At 43.6% G+C, this 26,074-nt stretch overlaps 1 protein-coding gene across 1 annotated transcript; it reads right to left on the bottom strand.

The window, feature by feature from the left end:
* Positions 1-7,604: 7,604 nt before the first annotated feature.
* Positions 7,605-14,219, bottom strand: LOC128735887 (uncharacterized). Its single transcript, XM_053830370.1, has one exon. It carries the CDS (start codon positions 14,217-14,219, stop codon positions 7,605-7,607), a length of 6,615 nt encoding a protein of 2,204 aa, XP_053686345.1.
* Positions 14,220-26,074: the final 11,855 nt, after the last annotated feature.

Raw genomic sequence — 26,074 nt, 5'->3', positions numbered from 1 at the left:
AGATTTGCGGCGGTTAAAAGTGGTTAAGCAAATGTTTTCTATTCTTAATGTATCAAAAAAATAAAAATAAAGTGTACCTAATATAAATTTAAAGCATAAATTATAAAGTGTAAAGTATAAAGTGTCATTCAAGTTATCGATGTTACTGGCTGCCATCAAGCACCTTTTATTCCATACCTGCTCTTACTAGTGCTACTGCTACGTTTGTACGACGATTATTCGACACATATTCTACAATTCCTCTTAGCAATGCAGCTGATGCGTTTGGGCAACTTTCATTCCACTCTTATTCCACACTCGCTCTCAGCAATACAGCTGATACGTTTGCGCAACGCTCATTCCACACTTATTCCACTTTTATTCCACAGCTTCTCGCAGCAATGCTGCGCAACATTTATTCCACTGTTATTCCACACTTGCTCTCAGTAATGCTGCAAATTCGTTTGTACAACATTTATTCCACTATTATTCCACTTTTATTCTGCACTTGCTCTCAGCAATGCTGCTGATACATTTGCGCAACGCTCATACCACTCTTATTCCACACTCGCTCTCAGCAATGCTGCTGATACGTTTGCGCAACGCTCATTCCACTCTTATTCCACTTTTATTCCACACCTTCTCGCAGTAATGCTGCTCAACATTTATTCCACTGTTATTCCACGCTTGCTCTCAGCAATGCTGCAAATTCGTTTGTACAACATTTATTCCACTGTTCTTCCACTTTTATTCTGCACTTGCTCTCAGCAATGCTGCTGATACATTTGCGCAACGCTCATTCCACACTTATTCCACTATTATTCCACACTTGATCTCCGTAATGCTGCTGATACGTTTGCGCAATGCTCATTCCACTCTTATTCCACTTTTACTCCACAGTTGCTCTTGACTGACACGTTTGCACAACGTCTATTCGACATGCATTTTCATGGTAGCTTTTAAGCGACCATTATTCCACACCTGCTCTTAGCCGTACTGCCGATACGTTTGCATAACGTTTATTCGACTCTTATTCCGCAATTATATAACAACGTATAAATGTTGATTAGAAGCTAGAAAAAACGTAAGATATGACGTTTAAACAACAGACAATTCAGCAAATTCGCTTATTCAGCACCGAATGCTACCACACAACTCTTATTCCACACCTATGCTTGTTTAGGTGCTGCCGTTTTGTTCCTTGGGATATACACACTTAATCGGTTCGGTAAAATTTTACCGAAATCTAAACAGCAGAACGTTCGGTAAAATTTTTTATTGCACCAAACATTATTAATGATCTGTAAACGTCGATTGGCACCATCGAAATTTTTACCGAACGTTCAGCTGTTTAGATTTCGGTAAAATTTTACCGAATTCGGTGCTTTTTGTTAAGTGTGTAAGGGTTGATAAACGCCTTTGGGGATTTATTTTTGGATAAATCCTTACTACACTTGCGACCATTTGCTTATGTTAGCATGTCGGGCAGTAGCAACTGGAATAATACGATAGACTAAACATTGGACCTACAGCAAAACTGCCAAAAAGCTTGTTCCACTGATCCAACTTGCATTGAGTATGCAATTTAACGGCAGATAGAACCTATAGAAGCCAGCCTTGGTATTCGTCGAGTTTTTTATTAATTTCACCTACAAAACTGTAGCGTCCAAAACGGCTCTTTAAATAGTTGCTTTTGAACTGCCATTATTTTAGATGAATGCGTCGTAATTGGGATCATTGTTGCGGGTATTGTGATAATCAAATCAATAACAAGCGGATCCATGATTAACATTAACATAAATGTGTTTATTCCACCTGTGTTACTCGTTTCTTTCGATTTACTTTCAATCAGTTCAGTTCAAAAAGAAATTTGAAACATCTACAAGAAATACTGCTTTTCATTGTTCGGTACATTGTAAGTATAGACTATAATAGCCCAATTCATCATAGTTCGATATATCGTAAGCCCCGCACATCTGATAAATGAAATTTAGAGTCAGTCCCGGTATATTGGTTAGCATTCACGCTTCTCACGCCGAGGATGTGGGTTCAAATCCCAACCCCGCAGAAATCACATATGACCTAAAGTGTTAAATTTAACACTTAACACTTAAGTGACTATAATCAAACAAAAAATTGGAATTTGGTTCATCACTTTCTTAAGCAGCAAAAGAAAGAAAAGTCTGCCGAATTGCAACCGGTTGTATCGTTAGCATTAAATGAGAGTAAAGACTGGAACGAAAGGAACACAAAATTCTGGCTCTGTCAGAAGTAATGCAACGGAAGATCTAGGAACATCCGCTTCAGAAGCATCAGATCCGAAAAAAACAAAAGCTTATGGACGTCGATTACCGGATACTTTAAGCAGAAGTAAACCCCAAGCGATACAGAATGAAAAATTTTCCCAAATTGTGCACGAAAGAATTAGGTGGAGAAACCTTTGTTAAGACTACCTAGGAGGATCGGATTTCTCTGTTGCTGATATTCAAGGTTTGTTAATGACCGCGCTGTTGTACTCCGATTCCCCGGTGGGTGGGACTCCGAACCGTTGGGCCATTGGGAAACTTTGCCAAGCTAACACATGCTATTGTGTTGCTAATAGAGGGACATTGGACGATTTCGTTGAGCCCGAGGCAGACTTCATGGAATGTAAGAAGATATTCCACAACATTCTGCATGTCGTAATCCCTGTACGTCGTATGTGTACGCATCGATACTTGTTTCGGCTGGTTGAGGAGTTACCATGTGTACCACTGAGTGAAAGTCATAAAGACGTTTTTCTGGTCGAATATTGTTCTAGAGGCAGCTATGTTGACCTGTAAAAATCATCTCTTGATTAGAAAAAGTATATTTAACAATATGGGGTCTGCCAATGCCATCGATGAATCCGTGAATGGCATGGAGGAGGATAAAAGCGACAGGGATTCACCACCGGGAGATAAGTATCCTCGCACACAATTTCGATATAGATCGATATTTTCCACGCCGCCAATAATTTCTTAAAGATCTCCAACGAAGCTTAGTGTAGTGAATAGCGTTGGTGAAGTAGAATATGAGGAAATCAATAACTTACATAGACTATATGAATTGAGAAACGTACTTGTTATAAATTTGAACATAAAATAAAAAGGACGCTTTGAAATGTTAGTACTGTTGACGCGCTAATGAGGTCCGACATATTATCTAGCAACCGAGTATATAATTCTTTAGCGTGTGCGCCAAATATCCCGCAAGGTCGGAGGAACGTTAGAAAAGTCAGATACGTCATTCTGTGTGCGATTTTCGTGAACAAAAGATGTGTTTTGTTTTCGGATACGACATGGCGCAGCTGATAGGTGAGTAAAGTGAAAATTAAAAAAAAACGAATTAACCCAACTAAATTCAAAATAAAGAATTTAATTTTGTGAGCGACAGGATCCCAAAATAATATGCTGTATGAGCGGAGCGGTCTCAGCAACAGCAGGGAAAGTAAAAAGAAACTTGTGAGCAACTGTTGAGCGAAGCGGTCTCAGCAAAAAAAAAAGTTGAGCGGAACGGTCTCAACGTATATATAAAAAAGTATAATGGTCCATGCCTAGTGGCACGGGCGCAGGCTTGAAGTAGGACTACGAATGTAGAGCAATTCGTCTCCCAATGCCAAATCCGGTAATTTTTGAACGAATTTCATATAATAGATTCCCTAGTTGCGCAGAAACGGAAGGTTTACTTGCGCTGTTGTATTTTGTACAACACCTGTGAACCGTTGACTTTATCTCGGGAATCTAGCAATAAATAAAATTACTGTTTTCAGCATTGGCGTTACTAGGGGGGGGCTTAGCCCCCCCTAGAAGACATTTAGCCCCCCCTAGAAAAATTAAGCTGGACTTTTAAATCTAAGAAAAAACTATAGTTAGATAACTTTACATGATAAAAACTTGAGAGTAATTTTTATATGCATCACAACTTAAAGTTCCTATGCATCAATGTACATTTAATTTTAATATGCCAAGGAAATAAAATGGTCGAAAAAATGCCGGGGGCTATAGCCCCCCTAGAAATGAGCGCTAGTTCCGCCAATGGTTTGCAGTAAGGTTGATCGGCAGACAAATGGTGGAAATACAACCTTTAAAATTGCCAATTTGCCACCGATGTGTCTCGAAAACTGGCTGTCCGATGCGTCGCAAACTTGCTGCTGCTGGCTGATGTTTCGCCAACGAAAGTCGGCGACAGACTGATCACGCACACCGAGGCAAAGGCAAACAATGTTTCAAATACAACCTTTAAAATGGCCAGTTTGCCACCGATGTGTCTCGAAAACTAGCTGTCCGATGCGTCGCAAGCTAGCTGCTGCTGGCTGATGTTTCGCCAACGAAAGCCGGCGACCGACTGATGACGCACACCGAGGCAAAGGCAAACAAAGTTTCAAATACAACCTTTAAAATTGCCAATTTGCCACCGATGTGTCTCGAAAACTGGCTGTCCGATGCGTCGCAAGCTCGCTGCTGCTGGCTGATGTTTCGCCAACGAAAGCCGGCGACCGACTGATGACGCACACTGAGGCAAAGGCAAACAAAGTTTCAAATACAACCTTTAAAATTGTCAATTTGCCACCGATGTGTCTCGAAAACTTGCTGTCCGGTGCGTCGCAAGCTAGCTGCTGCTGGCTGATGTTTCGCCAACGAAAGCCGGTGACCGAAGAAGGTAAGGAAAGGAAGTTTAACCCATAGCTCATCTCGTATATATTTCTGTCATCCGTGCTAGGGAAGCACTGGCGCGGGAAGGCAAAAAAATGCAAATAATGAAATATTAAATATTCGACTCATATTTTCTCAATTATTAAACGTTTGTTAGGGAAACATGTAATCTACTTTGATGTAATGGATTTTTTGAAAAATTTCCAATCGATTGATACCAATATCTCTAGAATCTGTTGACGGATGACTGAGTTATAAGCGTGCAAACCATAACCACTTTTCGTTACATGTTCCCTTTTCGTTTTTCTAAAGTGCACCCCAATATAGAAATCAAAGAAGTAGTCCTACTTCAAAAAACAAAACTGAGCGATGCAGTCTCAGGTAGACATAGAGGTTGAGCGGTGCGGTCTCAATCTCAAACACTAAATAGCTGAGCGCAGTGGCCTCAGCACTTAAAGAAAAGCAAGGAAACTGCTATGATTTTGTTCCATAAATAAAGGAAAGACAGTGTGAGTGATTGTGAGCCAATTGCAAATACTGGCCAGAATTGTGGTGGAAAGTGATGAATGTGGTAGCTTTGGTAACTTTTACTAGAACTGGCGGATTTCGACAGTGCATTTCGCTGTATGTGGTACTTCTTGCAATTAGATGATGAAAGCTTCTATCACTTATGGAAGTAGTATCGGCGCTATCAGGGTTTGCTCAACGAGGAGATGATCGGGCAATAGCAACGAGTCGCTCGGTTTGATACGCCAACTCTACCGACACTTGGTTCTCCTTTCATTATACAGGTCTGCTAATATTTAGTATCGCTACGTTTAAGTCTGTCGTGGTCAATGTGTTACTTTGTTACTAATTCGGGGATTTTACGGAGACCATCGCAGGAGCTTGGGTTGATAATCTTGAATGTGGTTAAAGTGACGAGGAAGCAAACAAAGTGCTTACCTGGAATCACCAAGTGTCATCAATAAAAGTTTGTTTATCCTTGAGGCTAAATTACGCTGTTTGTCTTTGACAAACGGAGGAAGTGTTTAGCACTTAATATTTTCGTCATCACTGAAACTAGCACTAACACTGGCGCTAGCACTGTTGATGTGATCGATATAGATCTTGTGTATATATTTGACTGAGAGCCGAAATTAATAAACCTTGCAATTACGTTTTGGGTCATGTACAAATGAAATAGTTTGAAGTATTAATGGTTATTGGAGAAACTGTTTCAGAAGCTGTTACAGCCTTTACATTTACATGAGTATTCATCTCGTTGCGCCTGGCTTTGTACGCTGAATGTGACACTATGGTGATAGGATCTGGGTTACTACGGTAGCTACGTCATTAGATCCCATGCTTGGAGCTAGATAATCATTGAGACCGTTCGTCGGGATTTCGACCACTGTGGCAACTGGTAGTCGGTACAAAGTGACGATCCTGTCTTGAGGAAAAAAGAATACGCATTTTTTTTATTCTACAAACCCCCAATAGAATAATCTAATGAATTGTAATACGATACATGAGCGATACAGGTTTAGTAAATTAAAAAAAAAAGTTGAGCGATGTGGTCTCACCAAAAACAAAGTTGATCGGGCGATCTCAGCAAAAAAAAAATTAAAAACTTCAAGGTATACAGCCCTAAGGGTTGTACGAAAGGGTGACGTAGGACTGTGTCATATAATACTCATTACATTGATAACATGTTTTAATCGATGAAGTATAACTTTATGTCTGATCATTAGATCAAAGACTAATGCAAACTGCATTTATGGCATATGCATATTTGAGTATCTGTGAGTATCATTGTTTGAGTGTTTATTTGTAAAAGAAGAGCGAAATATTCTGATTTAATTCTTCATTGAATCAATGGTGGTTTTGAAAAAAACCGTTTGAAATTGTTTGGTGGCCCTGAAAAGAACTATGTTTGAGCTGATAGCACTTCTTAAAAATCAGTACTATAATTACTGTTGCCAATATATAGATGGATGTCGCTATTCGGTCCTTTAGACTCTAGAATGATGGTTGCCCGCTAATACAGGAGTGATAGGAAATATCAAATCACTGTAAAGTAGAAATGGATTAGTTTTATCAAAATACTGACCGTCCGTCCGTGCGATCGTGCGATAAATGAGCAGACGGCGAACCTAGTGTGCTATTTTATAGTCACTGGCACTGCCGTTGCTACTTGTAAGCTAGTGTAGGTGTGGAAGAAACCAGATCGGCCGCTGCTGGTGCCCAAATAATTATCCGAAAGGAACGTTAACTATTTAGAAAGTGTAGAAAAATCTTTCCATTCTTCAATTACTATAGCTCTTATAAGAACTGTTTAAGACCACAACGACCTGCTGCTGAATTTACTGCCAGTCAGTCGTTCCGTTTCCGTTTGCCATCAGTGTTGGTTTACGATAATTGCGATCGAAGTTACCGCCAAAATGCCATCGGCTTTGCCTCCAATTGCCATTAATGTTACCACTAACAACCGGTGTTGCCGCGAAATGTCCTTGGTCTTGCCACCAATAGAGGTTTTCCGTCAAAAATTTTTTTTTCACTAAATGTTCGGTTTTGACTCTTAGAAATGATACCCATATAAAACTTTCTTTATTAAAGCCTCTGTTGCGACAGCAAACGAAATAGATGCACGGTTTTTGATAGCAAGATATTTATTCGACTGCTTCAAACTGTAAGCAACATTTTAGTTTTAGTTTAGCGTTAATATTAGCATTTAGTTTAGGATTAAACACTCACATTTCAGTGATCCTTTTTAGCAATAAGTTTTCCGATCTACTGTCCAACTTTTAGGTTAGCGTTAGTCCCTAAGTAGTATAACAATCGATAGATTTTAATTACTTTAATTAATAATTTTAATGCACTCGCGCTATTGATAATTGGTTTTCCGTATGTGTTCGCTCGTTATGGCTTTATCACAATGCAGACCGTTTTATTCGATGTTGGCAGCGCTTATCAGTCAAGCGGTTGAATCGGTTGATCTAGGGTGACCATCTCGGCGGTACCGGTTTCAACATCCTCCCCCCGGTGCTTCCCAAAGTCTTCGGGGACAGCACTACGAACATCTACGTCGAGCACCGCAAGCCTAGTTGTTGGTCGCCTAAAAATGCCCTGTCGTGTCTGCACGGAAGCTTGTCGAACCCTTCCATCGACGCCCGGAAAAGTCTGGATTATTTTGCCTCGGATCCATTCGTTACGCCGCTCGCCGTCCGTCACCAGGACTAGGTCACCGACCCGTAGTGGTTTGGTTTCACTGAACAATTTCGGTTGCCTCCTAATGACTGGGAGATACTCCAGCAAGAAACGCTGCCAAAATATGTCCAGTTGGCGTCGAATGCCTCCCCAGGTATCCCGTAGGTTCGTCTGAGATCCACTGCTATCAACACTCGCTGGCTTGGCTCCGCTAGACTGTCCCAAAAGGAAGTGGTTAGGAGTCAAAGCAGCAGACTCTTCGGAGTCCAATGGTAAGTATGTCAGAGGCCTCGAATTGACAATGTTCTCTGCCTCTACAACCAGCGTCAACAGTTCTTCATCGCTCAATTTTCCCTCGTTATAAGCATCCTTCATAGCCGACTTGACAGACCGTACCAACCTTTCCCAAGCACCCCCCATATGTGGAGCCCCAGGCGGATTAAAATTCCACTTTGTTGTTGTGCTAGTAAACGTTTCGGAGAGTCCTTTGCTGATCTGCTCTCGTAGAATGCGTTCTGCCCCCTGAAAGTTGGTGCCATTATCGCTAAATATTTCACTCGGCGGACCTCGACGTCCGATAAATCGTCGTACGCAGGAAATGCAGGATACCGTCGACAAGCTGAAAGCAACCTCGAGATGAACAGCTCGAATCGTGAGGCATGTGAAGAGTGCTATCCATCTCTTCACCTGAGATCTCCCCACCTTCACGAAGAATGGACCAAAATAATCCAGGCCTACGTGAGTAAAAGGGGGAACGTGTACGGCCAGGCGGGCAGGAGGTAGCGCGGCCATTGGTGGATTGGTTGGACGAGCTTTACGGATTTTGCACATTTGACACTTGTAAGAGACGGTCTTTACGAGGCGACGTAAACTCGAGATCACGTAACGTTGCCGAAGCTCGTTGACAACGGTTTCATTGTTCGCATGGTGGTAACGTCGGTGATAGTCTTCTGTCAGGAGGCTCACTGCTCGGTGTTTCGTGGGGAGAATTATTGGGTACCGAGTATCGTACGCAACATACTCCGCAGCTACTATACGACTTTGCTGTCTCAGCAACCCGATCTCATCTATCGTTGGCATCAACGTATACAGTTGGCTTCTCCGATCAAGGGGCTCGAATTTCGCAGTCGGATCAGATTTAGCCCGCTCCAGAATGGCTATCTCATCCGGGTAACTTTCTCGCTGTACCAGCTTCCAAATAGTGTTTTCTGCACCGAGCAGCTCGGTTTGCATTAGAGATCCACCTATCTTCGGTTTCGGTTTGGAGATATTGGACAGAAAGCGTAGAACGTATGCCACGGTTCGTAGTAGCCTTGTCCACGTCGAAAATCGATTAAAATCCAATACTGGTTCAAATGCGAAATGCAACATTACTGCTGGTCTGACCTCTTCAGTTGTAGATTCCATCAAATCGTTCGCTTTTGGCCATGCTTCTTCCGAAAAACGCAAGAAGTCCGGCCCATCAAACCATTTACTATCGGGATTAAAATAGGGTCCCTGACCCCACTTGGTTGCCTCATCTGCTGGGTTAAGCTTAGAAGGCACCCAACGCCATTCGCTAACGTCCGTGGTCTCCAAAATCTCCCCTATACGGTGAGCTACGAAAGGCTTGTAACGCCGCGGGTCCGACCGGATCCATGATCGCGCAGTTGTAGAATCCGTCCAAAGGAATCGTTTGGCGAATGGAGTAGGATGGTTGTCGAGCACAAAGTTTAGCAAACGTGTTCCGAGGACGCATCCTTGCAGTTCCAGCCTTGGAATGGACATCGGTTTCAGCGGAGCTACCTTGGTCTTTCCGGAAACTAAAACACAATTGGGAGCCCCCTCGCCTTCAGTCGTTCGAATGTAGACCGCGCACGAGTAAGCAATTTCACTGGCGTCAACGAATACGTGAAGCTGGGCATTTTTATATGTCGCTTCCGTAGCTCGTGGAAAGTAGCACCTCGGTATCTTCACAGTAGATACGAACTCGATCATCCTTATCCACCGGTTCCAGTGTTCGAACACCTCATCACCTACACCTTCGTCCCATTCCGTTCCCGCTCTCCACAGCTCCTGGATCAGCACTTTACCGTGGATTATAAATGGTGCAAGCAACCCAAGCGGATCGAAAAGGGACATTACGCACCGTAGCACTTGGCGCTTGGTCGGTCGAGTATTGCTTTCTAGAAGGTTCCTTACTTCGTCACTCATATGCGCAGAGAAGCTCAATACGTCCGAACTCGCCGACCATAACATTCCGAGGACTCGATCCACTTGTTCCCCACAGTCTAGATTAAGGTTTTTGCTGTCTCCTTCTGCCGATTCTCCTAGACCTGTCAGAACCCTTTTGCTATTCGATCTCCAGTTGCGTAGATGGAACCCTCCATTTTTGTGGACTAGCCGCACCTCTGCCGATACCTTTTCTGCTTCACTTTCACTGCCAAAACTGTCAAGGAAGTCATCAACGTAGTGGCTCTTTAAGATTCCTTCGACGGCCCTTGGGTACTGCTGGATGTGTTCCTTGGCGTTCAAATTCTTCACGAATTGCGCAGATGCAGGTGAGCACGTAGCGCCGAAAGTAGCAACGTTCATTAGGTAAGTTTCTACTTCTCCACCAGGCTGGTCACACCACAAGAACCGCTGCGAGTTCCTGTCGGCTGGTCTAATGAACAGCTGATGGAACATCTGTTCAATATCTGCGCTAACTGCTATACAGAACATACGGAAACGGAACAGTACAGCAGGTAAAAGTGTCAACTGATCAGGCCCTTTCAATAATGTACTGTTTAGCGACACACCAGGAACCTTGGCCGCGGCGTCCCATATAAGACGCACTTTCCCTGGTTTTTTAGGGTTTGTAACAGCACCCAATGGCAAGAACCAAACTTTCCTAGGATCCGCACTCTTCAGATCAGCGGATATTGCCCGTTGTGCGTAACCCTTTTGTACGTATTCGTTTATTTGACGGCGGATATTCTCACCTAAAGCTGGGTTGCGTTCCATCCTCTGTTGGAGACAGTGATATCTTCGCAATGCCATGCTGTAGCTGTCTGGTAACTCGATCTCATCCTCTTTCCACAATAGGCCCGTTTCAAAATGTTCGCCAACACGTTTCGTCGTATTTTCCAACAGCTCCTGTGCTCGTTTTTCTTCTGCGCTAAGGACGGTACCAAGCTGCTTCACTCCGTTCTCCTCTACAGCGAAAAACTGCTTGACAGTCTCGTGTAACTCGTCGTCTCTCGTACAGCCGCAAATATGGAAGCTAAAGGCTTCGTGGACTCGTGAACCTGAACCATAGATACACCATCCTAGTTTAGTTTTAACGGCAATCGGTCCATCGCCCTCCTTCGTCTTCAACGGTACAGCAAGTTCCAAATTATCCAAGCCGATAAGAATTTCTGGTCTGGCATTATGGTAGCTCTGGATTGGCAGCTGCTTCAGGTAGGTGAATTTCTCCGCTGCCTTCTCTAGGTCAAAAGATTGTGTCGGCAGGTCTAAGTTCTTCACTGTGCGAGCGTTTACTAGCTTAAAGTGTCGCTGCTGTTCTGATCCCGAAATTGTAATCGTCACGGTCCGCGACTCTTCCTCAACCCGAGATGTGTTCCCAGTCCACCTCAGACAGAGCGGGTGGGGATCTCCTGTTATGCCAAGCTTGGTCACCAAACTGCCTTCTACAAGAGTTACTGACGATCCCTCGTCCAGAAAGGCGTATGTATTAATTTTCCCCGATATTCCGTGCAGCGTTACGGGTATAATTCTGAACAGCACACCAGAATTCAAAGTCCGATGGCTATGACTATTCACCACTCGCGTCGTAGGAGCCATTGGCTTCCCGTGCAGCAAAGGATGGTGTTTGAACTGACAGCCGCTTACGTTGCAACGGTTGTTATTACGGCATGCTCTTCTACCATGTCTATATAGGCAGATTTGACAGAAGCTCAACGCCCGAATCCGTCGCCAACGATCATCGATCGAAAGAATTTTAAACGATTGGCAATCACGCAGCTTATGCCCTTCCTTGTCGCAATGTAGACAAACACACGGCTTAGATTGCGACGCCGTCACACTAGATACCTCCTCAGGCTTAGTCGTATGCGAATTCACATACACTTTTATCTTCTCCTTTCCACTGTTTTTCTTTGGATCTGGTTCATAAGACACCACGCTTGAAGCAGCCTGCATCACCCCGGTCATGTAATCGCTGAAGGTTTTCAGATCTACCACGGCATACTTTCGTTTGTAATCTGCCCACAGCAATTTCTGACTTGCTGGCAGCTTTCCAACAAGCTCTTGCAGGAGAGTGGGGTTAGACAAATGAGCCTTTTCATTCGCCGCTTCAATGTGATCGCACAACTCTTGCACAGTCATTGCGAACTCGATAAGGGACTCCAATCTATCACCTCGAGGAGCTGGCATCGTTCTAACTTTCTGCAACAGGGTATTGATTAACAACTCCGGTCGCCCGTATCTCATACGCAACGTCTCTATCACCTGCGGAACCGCTGTTGGATAAACCAACCGACTTCGAACACTCTCCAATGCATGCCCACGCAAGCACCTTTGAAGGCGTATCATATTCTCTCCGTTAGTGTAGCCGCACGTTTTTGTGGTATATTCAAAGTTGGAAATGAATATTGGCCACTCAGCTGGATCCCCCGAGAACGTAGGGAGATCACGAGCTAACGATTGGCGTGATGTGAGCTGCTGCTGAGTGGGTGTCGGTTCTCTCACTTCTTGGTACACATTTGATAACGGAATCCCAGATGGTTGCAACGTTGTGTGTGGCTGCTGCATCGAAGACTGCATTGAATATTGGTGCGCTGCAGGTTGCTGTATAAAAGATTGTTGTGCATAGTTCGCAGCTGCAGATGACTGATGCACCGATGGTTGCAACGCAATTGGTTGAACGTGAGGCTGCATCACAAACGGTCTCTGCAACGGTTGGCGCATTGTGGACTGTACCGCAGGCTGCTGCTCTGGCGGTGGCTGCACCGAAGACGACACCGAAGGCTGCTGTTGCATTGCATTCGGCTGCTGCAATATAGGCTGTTGCACAAAGGGCTGCACCACAGGACATGACGGCTGCAATAGTGACTGTTGCACCGAAAGTGGCAACGAAGTCTGTTGTACTGTAGGCTGTACCGAAGTCTGCCACACTGAAGGCTGCGGCATGGAAAACGACACCGAAGGTGGTTGCACTGAGAGCGACACCGAAGACTGCTGCACTGTATTCGGTCGCTGCACTATAGGTTGTCGCGCGGTCGAATATGACTGCTGCACAAACAGCTGTGGCATTGAATGGTGCACAGTGGATATTGGTTGGGTGTTTGCAAGGGGAAAAGGGGTACAATGGCTACTGGTCTGTATTGATAACGTATTGTTGTTATTAATCAAATTAGAGTGCGCGTAAACTAAACGCTGCTGCTCGTTTTGGGAATTTTGCATGGTTGGAAGCGATTTTACCTGAGAAACACTGTTTTCTATCTCTTTATTGATTTGGCTCTCAGAGGCCTGACACTTACCCGTAGAAATCTGCGTTTGCTCCGGATTGGTACGTAACTCTCCCGCACCGGGTTGCGAAATCTCGTTTGTATTATTCACCGATAATAATTTCCACTTTTCTTGCAGATCGGCCAACTCAGGAAAGGTTGGGTCTGATTTCTCCAGACAACGCGTTAGTCTCACTCGCAAATTACGGACCATATCCATGGTCTTCTGTCGATCAGCATCAACTTTCTCTGAAGGGACGGGCTGGGAGTGATTCATATCACTGGCCGCCGACGTTGGGATGGTTTGAGCGCGTAGTGGAGGACTATGTTGTTGATTGTCCAACTTGGACAGTACCCCCGTGGGTACTTCCTTGGTGCTGCTTCTTGCCGCTTCTGCGTCGGAATTGATGTGCGTTGATCCCGGGTTATGCTGCTGGGCTGCTGCAGCCGCTGGCATTTGACCTGCCGCGCTAGTTTGCAGACCCGCGCTACTCCCGATCCAGTCCTCAACTCTTCTCATGCTATCTTCACGGCTCACTTGGCTTCTTCTCTCAGCCTCGGCAGCAATCGTAACCTCCAACAGGTTTTGTTGCTCTCTCAAAAACTTTTTCTCTAGTTCGATTTCCGCCCGTTGTTTCTCTAACTCTTGTTGTTCCCGCAGACGAGCCATATTATCGGCCAACTGTGACGATGATCGACTAATGACACTGGCTCTCGTAGAAGCGCGGGAGTTAGACTTGCATCGGATGCACACCCAGGCATGATCGCTGACCGATTCTGTCACGTTGGCACAGCTGAAGGGCCACCACGTATCACAGGCGTCACATTGGACAAGGTCATCTGCTTCTTCTGGCCTGGTGCATCCAGCGCATGCAGCTTTCGTTACGGGAACCGAATGATGACTCATCATGAAATTTTGAAGAATGTTGCGACAGCAAACGAAATAGATGCACTGTTTTTGATAGCAAGATATTTATTCGACTGCTTCAAACTGTAAGCAACATTTTAGTTTTAGTTTAGCGTTAATATTAGCATTTAGTTTAGGATTAAACACTCACATTTCAGTGATCCTTTTTAGCAATAAGTTTTCCGATCTACTGTCCAACTTTTAGGTTAGCGTTAGTCCCTAAGTAGTATAACAATCGATAGATTTTAATTACTTTAATTAATAATTTTAATGCACTCGCGCTATTGATAATTGGTTTTCCGTATGTGTTCGCTCGTTATGGCTTTATCACAATGCAGACCGTTTTATTCGATGTTGGCAGCGCTTATCAGTCAAGCGGTTGAATCGGTTGATCTAGGGTGACCATCTCGGCGGTACCGGTTTCAACAGCCTCTAACTACTGTAAAAATGAAAAACTAAAATACGTATATTTCAACCGGTCACTTCTCGGATGTCTTACATGCCTTTTTGTACCAGTGTCCTCTATTTTCACCACTTCGAAACCATTTGTGCCACTCTTTACTCTTGTGGCAAGCAACAAACGAAATGAAAAAGAAGGTAATCATTAGCTTTTCATTCGTTTTATCCTTTCCACTCTACCGCTGATACACATATGTCAAAAACTGTTATGCAATGCTGCCAGAAAATCTGAAAATTTTGATAAACAGTGCAGCCGAAACGATTTTTTTAAAACTCAACATTCGTGATTTGGTGAAAAGAAACTCAACATTCTTGCAATTTGCATTGTTTAAAAAATCGTAGTAAATTCTAGAGTCAACGAAAAAAATATATTTTTGCACCATTGTCACTCGTATTGGGAGTACTTTTGAGAAAAAATAAGAAAAGGAGGGGTATGATCTGACGGAAAACCTCTATTGCCATCCCAATCCCAAGCCCTTGGTTTGCCTCAAATTGCCGGTGTTTCCGCCGAAATTCCATCGTTTTTGCCTCCATTTGTCATCGGCGTTGCCGCCAATTACTGGTGTTGCCCCACCAAGAGCCGTCGACGGTAAATACTGACCGTCCGTCAGTGCAATCGTGCGATAAATGAGCAGACGGCGAACCAAGTGTGCTATTTTATAGTCCCTGGCACTGCCGCTGCTACTTGTAAGCTAGCGTAGGTGTTGGGGGAAACCAGATCGACTGCTGCTGCTGCTCAAATGATTATCCGACACTGAATGAGCAAGCATTTTCCATGTTTACCATGGTATAACGCAAAATGGAACGTTAACCATTTAGAAAGTGTAGAAAAATCTTTCCATTCTTCAATTACTATAGTTCTTATAAGAACTGTTTAAGACCACAATGGCCTGCTGCTGAATTTGCTGCCCGTCAGTCGATCCGTTTCCATTTGCCTTCAGTGTTGGTTTGCGATAATTGCCATTGAAATTGCCGCCAAAATGCCATCGGGTAGGCCTCGAATTGCCATTAATTGCCGCAAAAGTCCTTGGATTTGCATCCAATTGCCGGTGTTGCCGCCAAAATGCAATCGTTTTTACCTCCAATTGCTGTCGGTGTTGCCGCCAAATGCCGTTGGTTTCGCCACCAATAGCCGTCGATGATAAATACTGACCGTCCGTCAGTGCGATTATGCGATAAATGAGCAGGCGACGAACCAAGTGTACCATTTTATAGTCACTGGCACTGCCGCTGCTACTTGTAAGCTAGTGTAGGTGGTGGAGGAAACCATATCGGCTGCTGCTTAAATGATTGTCCGACACTGATTGAGCAAGCTATCAAACAATTTCGCATGTCTGCGATGGGGATAATGCAAAATGTAACGTAAAGTGCATCGTGTGGGATTCACGTTGGCCATTGCCCGCTGATTCCGCTTGTCTTCGGGGTCGGTGTTGACGTCAATAGCCATCGATGTTGCCAATTGGATTGGAAAAGGGGTGTGGCTTACAAAGTCGTCTTATCTATCCAACGACATATTAACTGTTATGTTTCGTTCAGTAGTATAGTAGCTATTAGCGTTTGAAATATTTCATTCAAACGTTACACTTCTATTTTTCGTTTTTACAAAGTGCTATCCAGTCCCAGTATAGTAAACAAAGACGTAGTCCTACGTCAAAAAAAAGGAAGCTGAGCAAAGCGGTCTCAGCAAATACTATAAGTGACAGAGCAAAATAAATTACACTTAAAAAATGTAAGAAAACTGCCAAGGTCTTATAAATAAAAGCCAGATAAATAAATGAGTGATACAAGACGATCATGGCGAAAATCGGTAATTTATAGTAAAATTTCAAGAAGAAATTTTTGCCTCGGATGTAAAGCACTTCCACTCGGTCACGAAAGTCGATAGTTGGAATTTGAATATAAGATCCCATTGGTAGTCTTTACTAAGTGGTGATCCCATTTCCCGGCTCCATGCAGGGCCACGAGTGTTACTAAATGCATAAGACTGTCTTGTTTTCGAAAGGTTTGAATTTTTCCGGTCGCTACAGTTTTCGTACTGCTGTGAAGTCGGCGCGTGGTGCAGAAGTTTAACTACTACGCGGCAATAAATAATAGTGGTGAATAATTGACTGTTTTCAAATGACAAATTAAGTTCTAGTGACCGAGCAGTGTCCACGATAGCAACGTGATGGCTCAGTCGCGGGTGTTCTGTTCACCAGAGTGAATGAGCTGAAGATGGAGATGTCCAAGAGTGCAGGCTGGCACAAAGTTTCATACGCTCTGATGAGCGTTAATTAAAGTACGCAACCGCCAGCGAGACATGGTTCTTAATGTGATGATCAGTCAATGCTTTAGAGGAGCTCTGGAAATCGATGATGTGAGGACACACTACAGTGTCCTACATAATTGAATGATTATATTTAACACTTGTTTTACTGAACATAGCTGTGATAGGCGCCAAAAGAAATTTGGCTGAGTGGTGTTTGAAGTTTTGCATTCTCGGTTTAGTTAGTGAGAGAATATACGAAGTGGAATTGAACATGGGTGGTGGGCAAGTGCTGGGCTTACTAAGTACAACTTTTTTCAATTTTTTTGCTTATATGAGCATGTATAATAGACAATCGGGTGGTCATTGTCAGCACAAATTCAGTGTCCAGTGGTGAGTTCATTAACCAATTACTAGAAAAAGTATTGTAAGAAAAAAATAGAGTTGAGTTTAATTCGGTCGCGTAAATGAAAACATTATTTTAACAGTTTAATAGTAGAGGCTGGTAAAATGGTGAATCAGTACGAAACTCAAGAAGCATAAGAAAAAGCATTATTTGTTTGTTTGCTTTTGTACAAAGTGATACCATGTTGAAGGACATAGTTTAGTAGAATACGGATAACTTACTTGTAATTTACGATAATGAATAGTATAAAATTTCTTTCTAATACTCCTTAACTTAAGATGTTGATGAGTAAGTTACAGGGAGTATAGCGGAGGGCGAATGTATAGTGAATAGCGTTGGTGAAGTAGAATATGAGGAAATCAATAACTTACATAGACTATATGAATTGAGAAACGTACTTGTTATAAATTTGAACATAAAATAAAAAGGACGCTTTGAAATGTTAGTACTGTTGACGCGCTAATGAGGTCCGACATTTTATCTAGCAACCGAGTATATAATTCTTTAGCGTGTGCGCCAAATATCCCGCAAGGTCGGAGGAACGTTAGAAAAGTCAGATACGTCATTCTGTGTGCGATTTTCGTGAACAAAAGATGTGTTTTGTTTTCGGATATGTTGGGAGGATTTTTCGGAGATTCCGCGAAGCAAACTCTTATTTTGATCAAGTTAGCTCGAAGCTGAAATTAGTTTTAATTTAGTATTTAGCAAATTCTTTTTACCTCAACCTTACAATTTGTCTCCTATAATAATACTTTTTCCCCTTCCAAACAAAGTCTTACTTAATTAATATAATGCCTGCGAAGATTTTAGAGTTAAGTTAGAATCAAATTACTTAATACCGAAAACCATTTTACTTTTACTATAATTTTAATTTTACTTCACTTTGCCTTCTTCATCACTGCAATAATTGTGCTAATATATAAAGTTTTTTATTTGTGAGATATTTAGATTAGTGATATGATTTTTATCTGACACTGACATGTCATGCCTTGTCATTTGACTCAAACCCAGGTGTCTGTCCTGGCTCCTTTTTCTGCAACATTCTCCCCCCGGTGTCGCTAGAAGTCTGTTCAGCGTCATCCTCTATACCAACGTCCAATAAAGCGATTTTAACCACAGGACGTCGAACAATACCGGTCATAGTTTGTACATCTGCTTGACGCACCGCGCCATCCTTTCCTGGAAACGTACGCACGACTCTACCACGCAACCATCTGTTTCTCACGTTTTCATCAACTAACAATACTAAATCACCCACTGCTATTGGTCGTACGTTGTCAAACCATTTTGTTCGTCTCGTGATTGTGGGCAAATATTCAGTCACCCAGCGACGCCAGATTTGCTCCAAGACACGTTGGATCTTGTTCCAGCTATGTTTGAGCGCTGCACCCGTAGTTACTGCATCTTTAATCGGCTGCTTTACTCCGCTAGAGCTGAGCATGAGGAAGTCGTTTGGGGTCAAGGATCCGGCGCCAGCGGTTTCAAGTGGCACAAATGTGAGCGGTCGTGAGTTAACCATGTGTTCAGTTTCAGCCAGCAATGTGGTCAAACACTCCTCATCTAACTTGCCTTCGAGTGGTATGGCATACAGTGCAGTTTTGACAGATCGCACCATCCTCTCCCAGCAACCACCCATGTGTGGTGCTGAGGGAGGATTGAATCTCCAACGCGTATGGGTGTCAGTGAAAGTGCTGCTCAAATTTTCATTTATCATCCGCTTTTCGGCTTCTAACTCTCTACTAGCACCGACAAAGTTAGTTCCATTGTCGCTGTATATTTCTTGGGGAGCTCCTCTACGCGCAATGAATCGACGAATAGCCTTTTTGCACGAGTCAGTGGATAGATTAGCAACAAGCTCGAGATGTATGGCTCGCACAGTGAGGCACGTGAAGAGTGCCACCCAACGCTTCACCGAACTTCTTCCTACCTGCACATAGTAGGGCCCAAAATAATCTAAGCCAACAAAGGTAAACGGACGCATGAACGGGGTTACGCGTGCTCGAGGCAGAACTCCCATTTTTGGCGCAACAGGAACGGCAGTAGATACACGACATTGCATACAATTCATTTTTATTTGACGTACAGCACTTCTAATGCGAGGTATATGAAACTTCTGCTTAACTTCATTGATAATTGTCTCGTTGTTCGCATGTCTGAATCTTCGATGGTAATAATCCAATAAGAGATTAGTTATTTGGAATCCTCTGGGCAAAATAATAGGGAACTTGGTGTCATAAGCAAGATACTCTGCTGCTGCCAAACGACCATCCACTCTCAACACACCGAACTCGTCGATTAGCGGTGGCAGTTTGACTAATTGACTAGTTTTATCCAGACGTTTTAGTTTCGTTTTCTCCGCATTCGCATTGTTTTTCAGCACAGCTATATCATCTGGAAATGCTTCCTGTTGAGCCATTTTCCATAGGATTCGTTCTGCTGCTAGCAATTCTTCACTGGTAAGGTCACCTTTCGCAACGGTCATTTTCTTTATTTTGCACTTAAGATTTTCTGTAAACCGGACGATATATGCCACGCTGCGCAGCATTCTCTCCCACTTTGAGAATCTATTGGGATTTATCAATTTTTCAACAACGTGGTGGTTACCAATAAACGCAGGTCTCAACTCATCTTTTGTTTCGTCAGCAGACAGCCTGCAATCTTTCGGCCATTCGCTTTCATTGTCGTACAAAAACTCTGGCCCGTTGAACCACCTGCAATCTTTTGGAAACGACGGACCCTTACCCCACTTTGTTGCCTCGTCTGCAATATTTAATCGGGTGGGAACCCATCTCCATTCGTCCTCTGAGGATAAGCTGAGAATCTCGCTTACTCGAAAGGCTACGAACTGCCGATACCGACGAGTATCCGATTTAATCCAGCTCATGACGGTAGTGGAATCACTCCAGAAATACGTTCGCTTAATTTCTAGAGAATGGTCCTGCTCTATCGTTTTTCGCAAACGCGAACCAATCACCGCTGCCATTAGTTCCAATCTAGGGATGGAAACTGGCTCGAGTGGTGCCACTTTTGTTTTTGCTGATACCAGTACACATCGTGCCACTCCACGGTCAATTATACGAAAGTACGCGGCAGCTGCATACGCTTGCTCGCTCGCGTCCACGAAAATGTGCAGTTCGAGACTTTTGTAACTTTCAGGATTATAACCGGGAAAATAACAACGCTGAATTTGAACAGATTCAAGCTTCCTCAGCATTCCCAGCCACAACTTCCATCGACCAAATATATCGACAGGTATAGGATCATCCCATCCAATTTTAGACCTCCACACTTCCTGGATTAAAATCTTTCCTTGTATAACGAAGGCGGCAACGAGGCCCAGTGGGTCGTACAAACTCATCACTACCTTTAGTAGATCGCGCTTAGTAGGCACAACATAGCCTAGAATAAGCGTTTGGACGTCATCCCGGAATTTAAGAGAATACGAAAACACATCAAGCATAGGTATCCAAACCATCCCCAACAAACGTTCGTAGCCGCTTTCCTTATTCGTCGCAAAGCCTTTCACCGTCGCTGGATTTGTTTCGCCAATCCGTTCAAGTACCACTGGATGATTTGACAACCAGTTGCGTATATGAAAACCTGCTTTCGCGTGAATCATAGCAACGTCCAACGCCCTCGTCACAGCTTCATCGATCGTATCGACGCTATCTAGATAGTCATCGACATAGTGTTTACTTTTAATAGCTGCCGCCGCTTCCGGGAATTCTCCTTCCCATTCCGTAGCATTCAAATTTTTCACGTATTGTGAATGAGTTGGGGAGCAGGTGGCACCAAATATAGCAACATCTGTAACCATTGTCTCTACTGGCGAATCAGTGGAATCCCTCCACAGGAAAAGTTGTGCGCTGCGATCTTCTGTACGAATTCCAACTTGGTGGAACATTTCCTTAATGTCCGCTGAAATGGCCACCTCTCTTTCTCGGTATTGGAACAAAACAGCCATTAAAGGAGTCAGCAAGTCAGGTCCCTTCATCAGCATACTATTGAGCGACACTCCCTCTACCTCAGCAGCAGCATCCCAGATGACCCTGACACGATCTGGTTTCCTCGGATGAATGACGATTCCAAGTGGCAAAAACCATGTCTTCAGTGGGTCGAAACTAGCTAACTCTTCTGCCGTCGCACGGTGAGCATATCCCTTCGACTGAAATTCGGTTATCTGTTGTCGTACATTTTCATATAACACCGGATTTTTCTTCAGCCGTTTCTCAAGGGACGTTAATCGCTTTTCTGCCATCTTCCTACTATTCGGAAAGCGTATTTGATCTTCCCTCCATAAAAGGCCGGTTTCAAATCGCCCACTCGCTGTACGCTTTGTTGTTCGCTGTAAAATTTCACAAGCTCGTTTGTCGTCCGCACTTTCCACCATTGGTCCTGCAGCAACACCGACGTTTTCCAAAGAAAAGAACTGACGTACATAATCGTGCAAATCACAGTCTGCATCTGACTTATATATATGAAACTGTCGGTGCTTAAACTCTGCAATATTTTTCCGGAAGTTACCATAAACCGCCCAACCGATACGCGTTTTAGCAGCGATCGGTTCATGAGGTAGTCCTTCTCGTAGCTTTAACGTTGCTAATAGATGTACATTGCTGAGGCCGATCAAGATGCCCGGCACAGCCGATTTGAAACTCGTTACCGGCAAATTTCTTAGATGGGCAAATTCCTTTGCCATTGCATCGAATTCGATCGTCTGTTCAGGTAAACCAAGGTTGTCCACAGTATACACGTTTGTAGCCTTATGTCGTCTAAGGCTATTAACTCCCGATATCTCCAACTCTACTCGTTGAGTATCCGGAATTTTTTTATCAATACCACCTGTCCACTGTATGCACAGAGATTCCGTGGCTCCATGTACTCCTAGTAAATTTGCGATCGATTTTTCTACTAGGGTAACTGATGATCCGTCATCCAGAAAAGCGTACGTTTCCACTCTACCTTTCTTGCCATAGAGTACTACTGGAAGTACGCGAAACAATGTGGAGGATGTTATTTGACGATGAATTGTTACCGTAGCATGTACGTTAGGGGTATCTGCGCTCGTAACAGCGTCTTGTGGAATTTGATATTTGTCAGAATGTAACAAACGATGGTGTCGCTTTTGGCAGCCGTTTATACTGCATACCTCTCCCTTATATGGCCAACGAGCATGTGCAGTTAGACATCTACGACAAAGTTTCTTTTCTTTTACCACGTGCCAACGATCATCGAGACTAAGCCTTTTAAAAGTAAAACAGTTTCGAACTGAATGCCCGCAATTATTACATGCAGGACATTGCTGCTGTGGGCCTACCCCTTCGTTTGAAACTCCCGACCGTCGAATCGTGCCTGACAGCTCTTGCGGATTTTTTCCCATAAACGATTCCGCTTGCTCTGGTTTTGCGTGGGCGTTGACGTAAGCTTTTTCCTTTGCCCTTCCACGTTCCTCTCCCACCGTCTTTTTTGAACATCCTCCCAATGAAACAACGCTACTGGTAGCAATGGCAACGTTCGCCATGTATTCGCTAAACGTGACCAAATCAACGGTTGCTAATTGTTGCTGATGGAGTGCCCAATTAAACTTGACGTTGTCTGGTAGTTTTGCTACCAATTCTTGTAAAAGACTAGGATTCGAAAGATGGTTTTCTAAGCCAACCGCTTTAAGATGACTGCACAGATTTTGGACTGCTAACCCAAATCTCACGAGTGTATCCATTTTCCCGCTTGTTGGTGCGGGGGTATTGCGAACTTTAGAGATGAGATGTTGAACCATACGCTCCGGTCTCCCGTACAGTGTTTGGAGAGTAGACATCACCTGCGGAACTGTTAACGGACTTAGCAGCAAGCTGCTAACGGCTTCTTTTGCCTCACCTCTTAGACATCGCTGTAAACGGAGCAAATTTTCTGCGTTTGAGTACCCGCACGTTGCTGTCGAATTAGTAAAGCTACTAAAAAACAGAGACCACTCAGTAGGGTCCCCTGTGAACACGGGCAACTCCTTAGCTACCACATGCCGCGCTGCCAATTGTTGTGCTGTTGGACCATTGCACAAATCAACAACGGGAGGACACGTGCCATACGCAGGATAATGCGCTCCCATGCGAGGTGGCGCATTTTGACTAGGTATAAATTTCAAATCAGGGGAGAGTGTATATTGACTTCTTCCTCCAACAGGGGTAACAAGAGAGGGAATGTCGCAAGAAACGGGTGGACTTATCGACATGGCATCGTTACCTAAATATAGCGAGTTCGGACGCCGCACGTGATTATCTATCATAGAACGACTATTGGAACGCATATTCATTTGCTGTGGTGCATCTACTTGTTGAGAAAGTATACTACCCACCGTTTTATCTTTTAGCGAATTCGATGGCAGCTGGTCTGGCACAAATGCACCTTGTGCCGGTCGTTGACCCCGGAGATTTACCACACGTTCAAATTCTTTTTCTACCGTACGAAGACGTTGAAGCTCGTTATCCTGCTCCGCAAGCTGCTGATGTCGTTGTCGCTCTAATTTACTCAGCTGACGTCTAAGCTCTTCTTCCCGTTGACGTTGAAGTTCAGCCTCACTCTCCTTTTGCCGTTTAAGCTGGTTGAGCTGCTCCAGAAGATCATCCTCTCTTTGGCATCTATCAAGCTTTTCTTGGTCATCTTGCAGTTTCGTTTCGTGTTGCTTTCGTAGCATATTCACCTCACTTCGCCATTGTTCAAATGCTGATGGATTTCGATATAGTTTCGGTCCAGTATTCATCAGAGGTTGTCCGGATTGCACTTCATTTAGCATAGATTCAAACGATTGTACATTTACCAGTTGAAGCGGCGCAATCAATTGGTCTGCCGGATTTGTTGCTCGAGCACAATTGGATTTGACGATCACTTTATTGTCTCTATTAATGGATGCTGCATTTCTGTCGAGTGTAACATTAGCCGGGTCTGGAATAGGTAAGCATTTCGCACTAGCTTTATCTGCATATCTATTCTCAGAACTTTTTAATACCGGCGTTGATGTCTGATTCGTGTGAGGTACATCTATCGGGTTTGCGACTGAGGAACAAAGTGATTGTGGGATTTGTTCAGACGTCTGTACAACGACGTCGACGGCGTTAGAAGATATAGCCTGCCCATCAATCCATTTCGCGACTCTATTGATGCTCGCCTGTTTCGATGAATGACTTCGAACGCTCAGAGCTCTTTCACTACTCTCTTGCTGATCCATGAGGGCAAATTTACGTGCTGCGTATTCCTTGTCCCGCTGCAACTTTTCTATTTTGGATTGCTGCAACGCTAATTGTTCGCGGTGCAAATCGTCTTGAAGTTTTTTCTCCTCTTCCAAGCGTTGTAACTGGAGCGCAATACGGGCTTGGCGGGCGGACGATGTAGACGAATGACCAGTAGTCGATCTCGGTCTGTCCGGGATCTGATTCTGTACGGTAGTAACCGGAGAGCAACTTTTGCATCGAAAATCCGTCGTGTTTACAGTTGCCGTACTAACTTTCGCGCAGGAAAAGTGGTACCAATTTAAACAATTAATGCACTGTACCATGTACATTTCTGCATCATTGGCCCGATCACAACCTGGACAATCAAATTCATTACCGCGATCCGTTTCTATTAAGGAAGGCTCGAAGGCGTCTGATGAATATTGTAGGTTATGAGTTGCTTGTTGCTGAGCGGCACGCGTTTGTGAACGAGTCTGCCGGACTAACGATGAACGATGCATTCTGGTTGAAAAATTCTTCGAGTTTTGTTGGGAGGATTTTTCGGAGATTCCGCGAAGCAAACTCTTATTTTGATCAAGTTAGCTCGAAGCTGAAATTAGTTTTAATTTAGTATTTAGCAAATTCTTTTTACCTCAACCTTACAATTTGTCTCCTATAATAATACTTTTTCCCCTTCCAAACAAAGTCTTACTTAATTAATATAATGCCTGCGAAGATTTTAGAGTTAAGTTAGAATCAAATTACTTAATACCGAAAACCATTTTACTTTTACTATAATTTTAATTTTACTTCACTTTGCCTTCTTCATCACTGCAATAATTGTGCTAATATATAAAGTTTTTTATTTGTGAGATATTTAGATTAGTGATATGATTTTTATCTGACACTGACATGTCATGCCTTGTCATTTGACTCAAACCCAGGTGTCTGTCCTGGCTCCTTTTTCTGCAACAGGATACGACACTTAGCCCCAAATTTATCGTGTCACCAAGTTTTGTGACACAAATAACGCAAATAACAGCACCTTCCGTTGATATTGCCCGCTTCTTCGGATTGGCAAGGCAGTGTTTATGTCTTATATGGTTACCAAAAATTTTTGTTTCGCGTTGCTATATGACCTGTTGATGAACATTACTCTAGATAGAATTAACAAAAGGGCGAATGTCGCAAATGTAAACAAAACGAGTGAGAGTTACTTTTTGCTGGACCACCATAGGAAAATCAACCCTCACTCGGTTTGTTTACGCTTGCGACATTCGCCCTTTTGTTAATTCTATCTTCAACTTTTTAGAAGAGTGAGAAAAATGAGTGCTTGTGAAGTAGAGGTGGGCAAAACGGCTCTTTTGTGTGAGCGGCTCCGAACCGTTCATTTGCTGCTGCGAACCGATTCAAATGAGCGGCTCATTGCTCACAGTTCGTTGTTCGGCAGGTTGACAGTTCGGAAAATTACGATTCCCGAACCAAACTTCGTGTCGCCTTCGGGCGCATTTGAGGAACCGTGGTTCTTTTTCAAGAGCCGTTC

This window comes from Sabethes cyaneus, chromosome 2, assembly GCF_943734655.1.
Source record: "Sabethes cyaneus chromosome 2, idSabCyanKW18_F2, whole genome shotgun sequence".
In the NCBI taxonomy this organism is placed as follows: domain Eukaryota; kingdom Metazoa; phylum Arthropoda; class Insecta; order Diptera; family Culicidae; genus Sabethes; species Sabethes cyaneus.
Note: the sequence above shows the minus strand (reverse complement) of the source record. Positions and strands in the feature narration are given on the sequence as shown.